The sequence below is a fragment of the Delphinus delphis genome, chromosome 14 (genome assembly GCF_949987515.2).
Source record: "Delphinus delphis chromosome 14, mDelDel1.2, whole genome shotgun sequence".
NCBI lineage: Eukaryota > Metazoa > Chordata > Mammalia > Artiodactyla > Delphinidae > Delphinus > Delphinus delphis.
Window position 1 is genome coordinate 26652370 of NC_082696.1, and position 14091 is coordinate 26666460.

A 14091-nucleotide genomic window follows, 5' to 3' on the forward strand; every position below is an offset into this window, starting at 1 on the left:
AGCGATCCTGATGCTTAAGGAAAAACGCTGAATAGATGGAAATAAACATTCATGTCTTCCTTCAATGCTGCTTTTTACAAGCGGCAGCAGCAGCTCTTGTGAGATATTTAACAGATATGGTTTACCAAGGAAAAATTAAATAGAAAGTAACGCAGACCATGAACCACTGCCATTTGCTGACCAAAATGCAATTACTCACAACAGTCTTATGTGATTGTCCTAGAAATTTATTATGCTTTAATAAACTCCTGGCAAACCTAATTCGATGCTCCATTTAGCGTTAATTGAATTGGAAGAAGGAAAGAAACTACACCTTATATACAACTGTGAGAGATTTTAATGTCTTTGCCTATATTTTTAAATGACTGACTTAGCCTTAAATTTTGAAATGTGGCAATTTTACGCACAATATTACCACAAAAGCTCAATTAGACGATTATTAAGTGCATTTACTCATGAAATACATTACAGGAGTATATGCGTCAGTCCCCAAATCTATTTTTTCATTTCATTTTTGTTCTGATCTTTAGAACCTCCATATCCTATAAGTGTAGTATGTGGCTCATTTAAGAAATAAGGGCATGGATTCTCCAGCCAGATTGCCTGGGTTTGAATCCTGGTGCTACCGCTTTCAGACTGATTTTGGGCTGATTACTTATACCTTCTCTACCTCAATGTCCTGAGATAATAACATTACCTACCACAAAAGGGGTATTATGAAGATTAAGTGATTTAATATTTGAAAAGCACAGAATGTCTGACACGTGTAATTACTAAATACATGTTTATAAAATAAAGTGGGTAAACTGTACCCCATATAAGTGAGTTTCAAAAATGGTGGCGTATCAGGCATTTATTTAGTTTGTTTTAATTACATCATCTTATGCATTTTTAGCATGTCTTAGGATGATTTCACAAGGAAAAAAATTTTCACCTGTTTATTTTATTACTTTTGAGAAGATATGCATCAGAGTCAGAAGGTAGCCATAATAAGATAATATTTTCTTTAGTTAGATAATGAAATATTATTGTGTAAAAAAATGCTGTGTAACTAGAAGTCCTAGCCAGTATAACAAGGCAAAACAAAACAACCAACCAGAAAACAAAAACCATGAAAGACATACAGATTGGAAAGGAAGAAAGAAAAACATTTCTAGTTACAGATGATATGATTGTCCATGTAGAAAATCCCAAAGCATGGACCAAAAAAAAAAAAGCTCCTTGAACTAATAAGTGAGTTTATTAGTAAAGCTTCAGGATACAAGGTCAATATACAAAAATCAACCATTTTTATGTACTAACAATGAACAATTGGGATTTGCAATTTTAAAAAGAGTACCATCTACAATAGCACCCCAAAAATGAAACAGGTATAAATTTAACAAAATATGTGTAGGAACTGTATGTTGAAAATTACAAAATACTGATGGGCAAAGTAATCAAAGAAGACCTAAATAAGTGGAGAGATACGCCATATTCATGCACTGAAAGACTCAATATTGTTAAGATGTCAGTTCTCCCCAAAATGATCTATAGTCATCATAATCCTAGTCAAAATTCTGGGAGAATTTTTTGCAGCTATCAACGGATAGCTCTCAGCTACCAATTGCTTCTAAAATTTATACAGGAAAGCAAATTGAAGAACTCAAATAGCTACAACAGTTTTGAAAACAGAAGAGTTGGAGGACTCACACTGCCTGATTCCAGTACCTACCATAAAGCTACAGTAGACAAAACAGTGTACATAGCACAGACGGTCCCCAACTTACAATAGTTCGGTTTACGATTTTTGGACTTTATGATGGTACAAAAATGATACCCATTCAGTAGAAACCATAATTCAAAATTTTGAAGTTTGATCTTTTCCCGGGCTAGTGGTACAGTCCTCAAGTGTTCTGAGCACATTGAACGTAGGCTAGGCTAAGCTATGATGTTCGGTAGTTTAAGTGTATTAAATGTATTTCCATTTACAGTACTTTCAACTTGTAGGCTTATCTGGACATAACCCCATTGTAAATCGAGGGACATCTGTATTGGCAGAAGGTAGACACAGAGATCAATGGAATGGAATAGAAAGTCCAAAACTTTTTGGAAGAGAAAATCAAAACGGATCATAAACTTAAATGTAAAATGTAAAAGCTATAAAACTTTTGGGAGAAAACAGAGGAGAAAACTTTTGTGACTTGGGTTAGGCAAAGATTTTTTTGAGATACCACACCTAAAGCACAATCCACAATAGAAAAAAAATTTGATAAATTGGTCTTAAAGTTAAAAACTTTGGCTCTCCTAAAGGCACTTAACAGAATGAAGAGGTAAGTCACAAACTGGGAGAAAGTATTTGTAAATAACATACCTGACAAAGGAAACATATCCAGATAATATAAAAACACACAAAACTCACAGTAAGAAAACAAACTCAACAATAAAAAAATGGGCACATGCTTTAACACTTTACAAAGCAGATGAAAGAGTAAATTTTCCTCTATGGAAATTAAGAAATATATTAAGAAAAAATACAAATACATTAGAACAAATCACTTATCTGAATTTGAGGTAGGAAAAATGCCTGTCTTCTTCTGAGTTATCATATGGTATTATGGTATTTTAAAATTACTATACAGTTTAGCAGTTTTAATGTTCTATATTGCATCCCCAAATGGGTCTGTTCCTGTTTAGATCTAGTGAATATACCTCAGTTTGCTTTTACCACTTATTTTAAATGTCTCGTTTCTCTCTTAATCTGAAAGCCTTCTGCAGCGTTTGTATTTTGTTTTAGCAACAAATTCCACGAGTCAGTTCTCTGGAAAGAACCCGTTTCCCCCCCTCTTGTCACTACTTTAACTTAGCATTTTTCTTTGTATATCTCTCATTTAGTTTTCATCGGCAGCTGTTTTATTTGGTTTCTCTCAGCCACACTGTATGCCTTCTCTTGATTTTAAAGCGGCGTTGCTGACTGAGTGGCTGGCATCTGTGGGAGGAGCAAGCCGTGTGGGCGCAGGAGGCAGATGGGGTGTGTGGGTGGGATGCAGTGACTCAGTTTGTTCGGGTGTTGATTTTTGATGTGTAAATGGTAAGGACCCCAAAAGAAAGCTCTCCATTTGTATTAAAGAGCCCCGAAGTCATGGTTAGCCTTGAAAACATCTTTTGACGCTCCTGTGACCTGTCCTCCCCTTTTATAACCTCACTCAATCTTCTATGTCTTTAGCCTCCATTTGATCTGATTTATTTCTCCTTCACAGAATGCAGACTCTAATTTCACATTCATTAGATAAGGCCGACTGTCTCAAACAGCCTCTCGAGGGTCTGTGTCGCTTTTATAAAAGTGCTGCAGTTTGGTTTTACATTCAGTCACACGGGGCTTCAATGTTCTTTGTGTATTTTGGTGGGTTCCTAAATTACAAAAGTAATCAATGTTCGTAATAGAAATTGTGAAAGACATAGAAGATAGAAAGAGGAAAAGGTAATTCATAATTCCATCACACAGCTTTATCACAGTTTACATTTTGGTATACAACTTTCCAAAACTTTTTTATTCATGTGCATATATACACATAGAATATATATAATAATCTATTCATTATAATGTATACATTATATTTTAATGTGTATGCTATACATTATAATGTATATATTTTAATATTTTTCCTTAATATAGCTTGAATTTACCCCAATATTAAATGTTCTTCTATAATATAGTTTTCAATGGTTATATAACGTGCCATTAATTGAATTAGTGTGTGTGTGTGTGTGTGTGTGTGTGTGTGTGTGTGTCGCCATTTTTCTACTGATGGATATTTAGGCATTTTCCATTGTTACTGCAAAAATAATATTTCAGTGCATATACTTACAAGTAAATCTGCTACATGTATAGGAATTTTCACAGGATAAATTCTTAGGAATGGAATTATTGAGTCAAAGAGTGTGCATAATTTTAAGGACTCAAGTCTCCTAAAATGTTCCCCACAGCATGTAAGAGTATCATTTCTTTGCATCTCCATTGGGTATTTTGAAATATCTTAGGCCACTTGTTAAAAAACTTGACACTATTATTCGTTTAATGTGCATTTATTAGTAGTGAGATGTAGAATATTTTTGTATGTTTATTTACCATTTTAGTTATACTTTTGTGATTTTACCTGCCTCTGTCCATAGCCTAATTTTCTATTGTAATGTTCTTATTTGTTTTAAATTGACCAATCGAGATAATTTATAAAGATATTAACCTTTCATGTGTCACGTATTGCACATATTTTAAACAAATTAGCATCATCTGTTAAATTTGCTGTATGTTAAAATTTTCATTTTAATTGTGAGTAGGATCTGTTTATTACATTTTCCAGAAGCTTATTATGATTATAAAGGAAGCTCTTGGTTTTCATAATTTTGGATCTTGACACCTTACTAAATTGTATTATTGCTCATAGTGGTTGTTTAATTGATTCTACTGGGTTTTTTTGGTTGGTAATTGTAACATCTGAGAGTAATGATAATTATGTATTTTATTTTATAGAATTATGTTTCCATACCTTGTGAAATTTTATTGCATTAATTAGGATTTTCAGAAAGTGTACTAGTAGTGAGAATAGTTGACAGTCTTGTCTTTTTCCTGATTTTCATGGGAATACCTATAAGCACAAAGTTGGCAGTTGTTATGAAATATGTATTATTCACTTTAAAGAAGTGCCCTTATATTTTCAGTTTGCCGTTATTTTTAATGAGAAATGGAAGTGGATTTTGAATTTTAGTTAAAGTATCAATACTTGGGGCATCTTTGGGAATGTTGATGATTTTTTTTCCATTGAGCCATCCTTGCATTCCCAAAATAAATTTTAAACCCATGATCTAGTGGTCTTATAGTATAATGCTTGATGCATTTTGCTCAGTTTTCTTTCATGTTTTTGTCTGTATACATAAATGAGTTTGAGACTAATCTGAATTTTATTTTTGGGACATTGTCAAATTTTGGTATCAAGTTTATGCCACCCTGGTGTTAGTCATCTATGAGCTTTGGAAGAACTTGTATCTGTGGTTATATTCTCCTTCTTAGTCATAATTTCTATACCTTTGATTTTTCTTTTTCTTGATTATACTTGCTAAGGACTTGCTAGATATTAATTATTATAAAATACAGCTCTGAACTGAGTCATCTTACCTATTTGCTTTTATAAATCTCATTTTACATTTATTACTTGCTTCTGTTTCCCATGTATCTGCTTCTGGAACCTTTGTTAACTTGTTTTCAGTGTTGAAATTTAACAGAGAGAATAAGTCCTGCTTCCCACCATTGCAGACTCTCCTTAGTTTCCAGTAATTATATGACCCCCTTATTGTTTTAAAAGTGCAGTTTTGCTGCAGTTTGTAAAACCACTTCTGATAGAACTGCTAATTAAAAAGTCAGTGGTAAATGAAGAGGGAAAGTCCCTATGGTTTCCTCATTTCCTCTTTGAATACTAAGTAACTGGAACCGAAAAGTGCTTACTGGGCATTATTTAGGTGTCACCTTTCGGGGGACTTTGTTTTCTGTTTGCAGATATTGCCGTGGTGGAGATGAGTGATGCCTTCCGGCAGCCGTCTTTATTTTACCACCTTGGAGTGAGAGAAAGTTTCAGCATGGCCAACAACATCATCCTCTACTGTGATACTAATTCAGACTCTCTGCAGTCCCTGAAGGTACCTCACTTGTTTACTAAATATTTACTCTAGGCACCAGAGTTTTAGGGATAACTCTCCGTCATCCAAAAAAAAAAAATTCAAGTAGTGTATGTTTATGAAAGGATGTTTTTGTTAGTCCAATAAGTATGTAACAGTGACGAATTACATTGTGAGGTTTATCTGGAATTCAATGTGGAAATTTGATGATACACAGATAGGGGAAAAACTTAGTGTTGATTTCTGAGCTGTGATTGGAGTTGCAGTTGAGGAGACTGTTGTTAATAGGAAGTTGTCAGTGTACACACTGGAGAAAGAAGAGGAGATTGCATAAGGTATGGACAGCCCTCGTGCTGTGTCACCATTGGGGGTTTCATTGGGCACACCTGTCTCCAACTAGAAATACGCTGCCTACTGAAAGTACTCTGAGTAGAAATTCTCTATCACCAAAAATTGCCATCCTCTTTCACTGGGATATGATTTCAATTAAAGTGGGAAAAGGGGAAGGAAAACTTACCGTATTTGTCTGCAAAATTCAGCATGTCTCATGGCATTCTCTCCATTATAGGAACTTAATGATAGGAGGGTATTTCCTCCATCCAAAAAGATTGCCTAAAATGCTTTTGCAAGGCCAAGTGAGTCTCCACTGTGTGATTCTTTGAAAAACATCTAACAGTTCAGCACATAACTCATGCTGAACCTGGTATCATTCATTTCCTTTGCGAAACTTCCATCTACCTCTTCGTGGCTTTTTCTCATCTATACTTTCAAGTTCCCAAATCAAAGCCAACCTTGGAACGTGGAGTCCTAAAACCCAGAGCCATACTTCCAGTAGCTTAGGAATTGGTAATATGAAGATCTCTAACCCAAAATCCAAGCCAAAAAAAATTTAGTAGTATTTTGCTTTTATCTGAATATCTGAAGCTTATACGACTTTCTCTAAAAAATCTGCAGAGTGTCATTTAGCAAATACCTTTGCTGTATGCCAGGCATTGTGCTGGGGATTTATAGGCTATCCCTTTCCAGAATACTCTGAAATAGTACTAAGGGATTTTCCCCAACTCCGTCTAAATCTATCTTTCACCTGGAACAATTCTTTAAGCACCCCCTACTTAATTTTGCCCCAGATGTACCCCTTTAATTAATGTATCATACATTTCATGGTGGCGTATTTTTAATTAAACATTTTGATTTGGTACTATTTACAACGTATATTAGCAGTTGATGAAGAGATTATTTTATTTACTCTTTGTATTCTGCTATTTTATTTTCTTTGCATTGTTTATTTTCAGCAGGCAGTGTTGTGTTGGACATTTTTCACACTACACTATTTTTATTCTTGTCCTACTGGTATCTGGTGATTTAATTTTATGGCCATCCTTTCCTAAGGAAATTTTTTTAAATTACATTTGAGAGAAAGAGATAAAGCTAATCTTATCAGAAATTTGTGTGGGACAAATAAACTGATTTATTTAATTGCTTTCAGCCAGCCTTTGTATAGAAGTGTTATTGGTATTTGAATAAAACAGTTCTTTAAAGAGACTTGTCTATCTAAAATATACTCATTTATCTTGTACATAATTGCTGCTTGTTATTGAGCTCTTACTATGTGCTAGGTACTAGGTACTTTACCCACATACATATTCACATTTAATTCTTAAAACATCCCTGTGAGGTATATAATCTTTTTTTAAAAAAATTTTATTTATTTATTTATTTATGGCTGCGTTGGGTCCTCGTTGCTGCATGCGGGCTTTCTCTAGTTGTGGTGAGCAGGGGCTACTCTTTGTTGCGGTGCACGGGCTTCTCACTATGTTGGCTTCTCCTGTTGCAGAGCATGGGCTCTGGGCACGCAGGTTTCAGTAATTGTGGCTCGTAGGCTCTAGAGCACGGGCTCAGTAGTTGTGGCACATGGGCTTAGTTGCTCTGCAGCATGGGGGATCTTCCTGGACCAGGGATCAAACCTGTGTCCCCTGCATTGGCAGGAAGATTCTTAACCATTGCGCCACCAGGGAAGTCCCTGGGGTATATATTCTATCACCAAATTATAAGATTTCAAACTGAGACTCTAACAAATTCAATCATTTGCCCAAGGTGATATGGAAAATTTGGGACCATGTCTGCCTGACTCCAAGGCCTGTTCCCTTAACCACTAAACTTGGTTGCAGTTACTTTTAGTTAGAAGGATATCAGACATTCCTGCTAACTGTGTTCATTTAGAAAAACCCATCAAGCATACGTCCTGAGTTGTTCCATGCAACATCCATCCCTTCTTTTGTCTTCCTCCTTCCACTGACTGTATGTTATTGACTGTATTCCCTAAGCTTTTGCCATTTTCTTATTTAGTTTGTTCCTGGCCCAAATAGGTATGTGGTTGCAGAGGACAAAGTTCTGGGGTAGAAAGTGTTTTTTTTTCAGTCTCTGAGCAATGGAAGTTCCTTGGGTTCTGCTACTGAGGAAAGTCTGTGTGTGTGTGTGTGTGTGTGTGTGTGTGTATGTGTGTGTGTATTTTTAATTTTTAAAATTTATTTCTGTTGCAGGTAGTTATAGGTGTAACTGTTATCCCTGCCATCTACCAACAGAAAGGAAAACTGCTGTGAAATAAGGCAGAACAAGAGATATTTACAAATAATATATTATGTATGGATTAACCAAATAAGAACGAAGCATCTCCCTATTTTCACAGGGCAAAGACAGAATGAGTGTTATTCTTATCCCATACCTAGCTTCACTTAGGTTGATTCTTCGGGCATCTAGAAAGTACAGCTGTACCAGTTTTATTTCCATCTACTGCTCTTTGTTGAAGAGAACAGTTTCTCTTTAGCAGCAAATTCTTAGGAAGAAATCATAGGAAAATTTTTTTTTAAGTTTAAGCTTCTGAGAAATCATTGTTAGGAACCATATAAGTACTTAAAATCTATGTCTGAGTTTTCATATGAAAGCATATTTAGAATCTAATCAAATCATGAACTTGCAATAGGATTCGTAGTCATTTTAAATTACAAGTACTCTCTTATTGTAGCAAGAAATATTTAATTTTCTTCAAAAAAAAAGATCATCGTTGCACTTTGAGAAAGGGAAGTTGATAGATATTCTTTTTTTTTCCTTAGCATTGTAATAACAATTTTCTCTAGATAAGTATCATGAAAACTTCTTATGTGCCTATTAGTGAGACTCTTAATGCTGAGATTTACATTTGCTTGAAAATAAGAAATTGCTGGGAACAATTGTTTTCTGATTTATTTCGTGCGTCAGAGAAATTATCAGATCTTCCCTTGGGGTCTCTCGGTAAACGGGACAGTAGGTCTGGACACCATTGGACAGTAAGTTGTTGGGCCAATACACAGAATGCGTCTGTCATCAGAAAGGGCTTGGGAGAAATGAATGGCTGTTGTGTAGAGTGAGGAAGTTGTTTTAATGAACCGTTTCTTCTATCATCAGAAATTCCTTTACAACAACTGCTCTCAGCTCTAATTCTTGTGATTCTTCCCCCTTTTCCCTTGTTTAGCTCCTTCTGTTTTTTCTAGGCTACTCCCCACTCACATTAAATAATGTTTCATATAAAAACAAAGCAAAACAAAACAAGGAAATACCACTTAAAAGCCAACAATTAAAAGCCCTTATTATACCAATGGCAAGGCTGTGGAGAGTGGAAAACGTATGCATTGCTGGTGGGAGAGTATGTTGGCGCTACCTTTTGAAGATCAATTTGGCAATAGCTTATAATATCAAATGAGCGTATCACCAAGAGTCAGCAGTTCTGTCTCTAGATGTATACTGTAAAAAAAAATCTTTAGCATGCATAAGGAGATATAATCAAGAATGTTTATGTTAACATTGTTTGTAATAACCTCTCCCCCAGAGGAATTGGTAAATATCTATCAACAGAAGAATGAATAACTACTTTCTGGTATAGTCATTTAATGGAATCTTATAGAGCACTTAAAATGAATTAACTAGAGCTTTCTGTACCACTATCAATATATCTCATAAAGAGTGTTGTGGGAAAAAAAATTATAGAAGCTTGTGTACAGTATAGTGCCATCTATACAAAATGTAATGACATGAAGGACAATTTTTTATACATTTATATTATAAAAGGATAGAAGTATGTATGGGAATTATAAATAAATTAAGAATAGTTACCTCTTTGAAGGATAGGAATGGCATAGAGTTGAGAGGGGATGACAGGAGTCTTCAACTATATATGTAATATTATATTTCTAAGACTAGGTGGTACATGCATAGGTGTGTGAAAAAGTTTTATTTTAAATTTTTAAAATTGAAGTATAATTAACTTACAATACTGTATTAATTTCAGGTGTGCAGCATAGTAATGATCACCATAAGTCTAGCTACCATCTGTCACTATACAAAGTACATTACAGTGTTATTGACTGTATTCCCTATGCTGTATACTACATCCCCAAGACTTATTTATTTTATAACTGGAAGTTTGTACCGCTTAATCCCCTTTACCTATTTTCCCCATCTTCACACGCCCCTCCCCTCTGGCAACCATCAGTTTGTTGTCTGTATCTATCAGTCTGTTTCTGTTTTGTCTTGTTTGTTTGCCTGTTCTGTTTTTTAATTCTGCACATAAATGAAATCATATGGTACTTGTCTTTCTCTGTATGACTTACTGCACTCAGCATAAATATTCTCTAGCTCCATCCATGTTGTTGCAAATGGCACAATTTCATTCTTTTTATGGCTTAGTAGTATTCCATTGTACATATATAAACATATGTATGTACCACATCTTCTTTATCTGTTCATCTATTGATAGACATCTAGATTCTGTATCTTGTTTCTGTATCTTGGCTATTGGAAATAATGCTGCAGTGAACTTGGGGGTGCATATATCTCTTCAAATTAGTTTTCATTTTCTTCAGATAAACACCTAGAAGTGGAATTGCTGGATCATATGGTAGTTCTTTTGAGGAACCTCTATACTGTTTCCACAGAAGCTACACCAATTTACATTCGTGCCAACGGTGAATGAGGGTTCCTTTTTCTCCACATCCTTGCCAACACTTTGTTGTCTTTTGATGATGGCCATTCTGACAGGTCTGAGGTGATATCTCATTGTAGTTTTGATTTGCATTTACCTGATGATTAGTGATGTTGAGCATCTTTTCATGTGCTTGTTGACTATCTGTATGTCTTCTTTTCAAAAATGTCTATTTCAGATCTTCTGCCCATTTTTTTTTTTTTAAAGTTACAGATATCTTTTATTTTGTTCTTTTTTTTTATGTTGGGGGTAGGAGTTTATTAATTAATTTATTTATTTTGGCTGTGTTGGGTCTTCATTTCTGTGCGAGGGCTTTCTCTAGTTGTGGCAAGTGGGGGCCACTCTTCATCGCGGTGCGTGGGCCTCTCACTATCGCGACCTCTCTTGTTGCGGAGCACAGGCTCCAGACGCGCAGGCTCAGTAGTTGTGGCTCACGGGCCTAGTTGCTTTGCGGCATGTGGGATCCTCCCAGACCAGGGCTCGAACCCGTGTCCCCTGCATTAGCAGGCAGATTCTCAACCACTGCACCACCAGGGAAGCCCTCTGCCCATTTTTTATCAGGTTTTTTTAATATTGAGTTGTATGAGTTCTTTATGTATTTTGGATATTAATCCCTTATTAGATATATCATTTGCAATTATCTTCTCCCATTTAGTAGGTTGCCTTTTTGTTTTGTTGGTGGTTTTCTTTGCTGTGCTAAAGGAGTGTATGATTAAGTTTTATATTTTTATATACTTGAAATATTTCATAATTAACCTTTTTAAATGAAAAAGTTGTTATACTCTGTTATTTCCTGTAGCCATCAGGATAATTTACATGTATTTTGGGCATTTGAATCTCAAAATATTTTTTTAGTTTCTTTTTTCTAATGTTCTAGCTGTGGTTAGAAAGCCTCACATGCATTTGGATCTTTCTTTCTGCACTAGGATAGGCTTTATTCCCATTTTGTCCATTGCAGAATAAATCTTTGTCTAGAGACTGATATACGCATCAGTTAGTGGTGACACAGCTTGTGTTGAAGCTTAATGATTATGTGAGATTATTCCTTATTCAAGAAATTTAGTTGTATGGTTACAAATTTAGTTGTATTTTCAAAGGGGAGTAACCATTGCTTTTTTTTTTTTTTTAATTGGTCCAGGGATCCTTTATTTATTTAGTTTGGCTGTGTTGGGTCTTTGTTGCTGCACGTGGGCTTTGTCTAGTTGCAGCAGTGAGCAGGGGCTACTCTTCATTACAGTGCGCGGGCTTCTTATTGTGGTGGCTTCTCTTATTGCAGAGCATAGGCTCTAGGCGTGCGGGCTTCAGTAGTTGAGGCGCACGGGCTTAGCTGCTCTGCGGCATGTGGGATCTTCCCGGACCAGGGATCAAGCCCGTGTCCCCTGCATTGGCAGGCAGATTCTTATCCACTGCGCCACCAGGGAAGTCTCTGTAGCCATTGCTTGAAAAGTCACTTTCCAGATGGGATTTGCTTTCATAAACTGTTCTCTACAGCAGTCTATCTACATGCTTAATCCTTCAAGATCTCACTGAATATAGTACATACATGAGATATTTGTACACCCATGTTCATAACAGCATTACTTACAATAGCCAAAAGATGGAAGCAACTTAAATGTCTATCAGTGGATGAATGGATAAAACAAAATGTGGTATACACATACAATGGAACATTATTCAGCCTTAAAAAGGAAGGAAATTCTGACACATGTTACAACATGGATGAACCTTGAGAACTACCATAGTTGCTCATTCAAACAGTTCCATGGTACCTAGACCCATGATGTATATCTGTAGATACAGAGAGACCCAATCTCCTTTAGTGCTTATATATGAGAAATTGGACATTGTCTGTTTTTCTGGTAATCATTCATTTCCACCTGAAGCAAATGGTTATAGTTTTGCAAAGAGCAGGCAGTGATGTCCATGTTGTAAATTTTGATGATTATACCAGTTTCTAGTAAATTGGTGAGGTGATCAAGGTAATTTTTGTTATAAATACCTTGAACTTAAGTTAAATTTTTACATGTATTTGGCAAATTTGCTCAGATTCTAGAGTGTTCTTAAACCCATGAAACTTTTTTTTCGTCTTATACCACTGCTTCCTTTTCTTAAAGTTTTATCTCCCTTACCAAGATAAGTAACTAAGATGAGTTTAGTTTTAGATTGAATTGCGTATGAAATTAAAATTTGTTATTTTCCCAAAGGTTTATGATTCTTTAGTTTAATAATGAATTTTTACTGCATTCTTTTCAGCACTCTAAAATAGCACTTAACTTAGTCAGTGGTACAAAGTACACAGTAAGTATTAGGGAAAAAAGTCATTTGAGAATATGATCCTATAAAGTAGTCTAACGATTTGTGAATGTTGGCCCTGCCCCATATAACAGCGCTGCTCCTGGACATTTTCACAAGTGTCTTGCTTACTTGATAACTAACCGTTGATTTGTAAACCATGGCATTCTGCATCTCCCCTGTTCAACTTAGCCATCACATACCCTTTTTTTTTTTTTTTTTTTGCGGTATGCGGGCCTCTCACTGTTGTGGCCTCACCCGCTGCGGAGCACAGGCTCCGGCCGCGCAGGCTCAGCGGCCATGGCTCACGGGCCCAGCCGCTCCGCGGTATGTGGGATCTTCCCGGACCGGGGCACGAACCCGTGTCCCCTGCATCGGCAGGCAGACTCTCAACCACTGTGCCACCAGGGAAACCCCCACATACACTTTTTAATATTTCATGGAAAGATTTTTTTTTCTGTTGAGAGAAAAAAATAGTCTTGTTCTTTTGTTTTACTTACTCCAGAAATTATCTAACTTTCACCTGAGCTATAATAATTCCATGTCAAATTGGGGGAAGAAAAAGAGACAATTTTGGGGAGGAACAGCTAAGAAATACCTGTGAGCACTGCTGTATGAAGATTTTCTCTCAAGATCTTGAACTGACAGACTAGATGAATGATTTCTTTAGCAGGAATTGATTTCCAGTTGTTGAATCCCTGAGGTTGGGGAAAGGGCTTGAGACTAGAAAATCCAGTTTTCTTTGATGTCAATTAGCAATATTACATCTTCAAAGGAATTATCTGTATACTGGATAAAGTATGCCCTTGCTTTCCTTCCTAATTCCTCCTTTACCCTCCCCCATCCCATTGTTTCTAGCCTCTTATTTTCATCTTGTCAAAGGGAGAAGGGAATCTATGCTACATAGTGAATGGAAGATGACGTCATATCTCTGGGTTGGCACCAGGTATTCTCTTCATTTGTAGAGACTTTCATCACAGGACCATGAGTTCGAATACCTTAAAAAGCAAGAAGGAATACCTCTGCACACAGAAGGCGTGAGTCTGAAAGCCTCCTAACTCTCACCCAATGGGGCAAGGCTTGCTGGATTCTGTTCCCTTTTGTTCATTATAAATAATTGATTCTTTCTGTGGAAG

General features: G+C 36.0%; 1 protein-coding gene across 1 annotated transcript in view; it reads left to right on the top strand.

The window, feature by feature from the left end:
• The window catches only part of MAP3K5 (mitogen-activated protein kinase kinase kinase 5), a 212873-nt gene that overhangs the window by 61955 nt on the left and 136827 nt on the right, over nt 1–14091 (top strand). The window contains exon 2 of the mRNA XM_060029910.1: nt 5531–5670. Within this exon, the coding sequence (XP_059885893.1) occupies nt 5531–5670 (140 nt within the window). The remainder of the gene's footprint in view (nt 1–5530; nt 5671–14091) is intronic.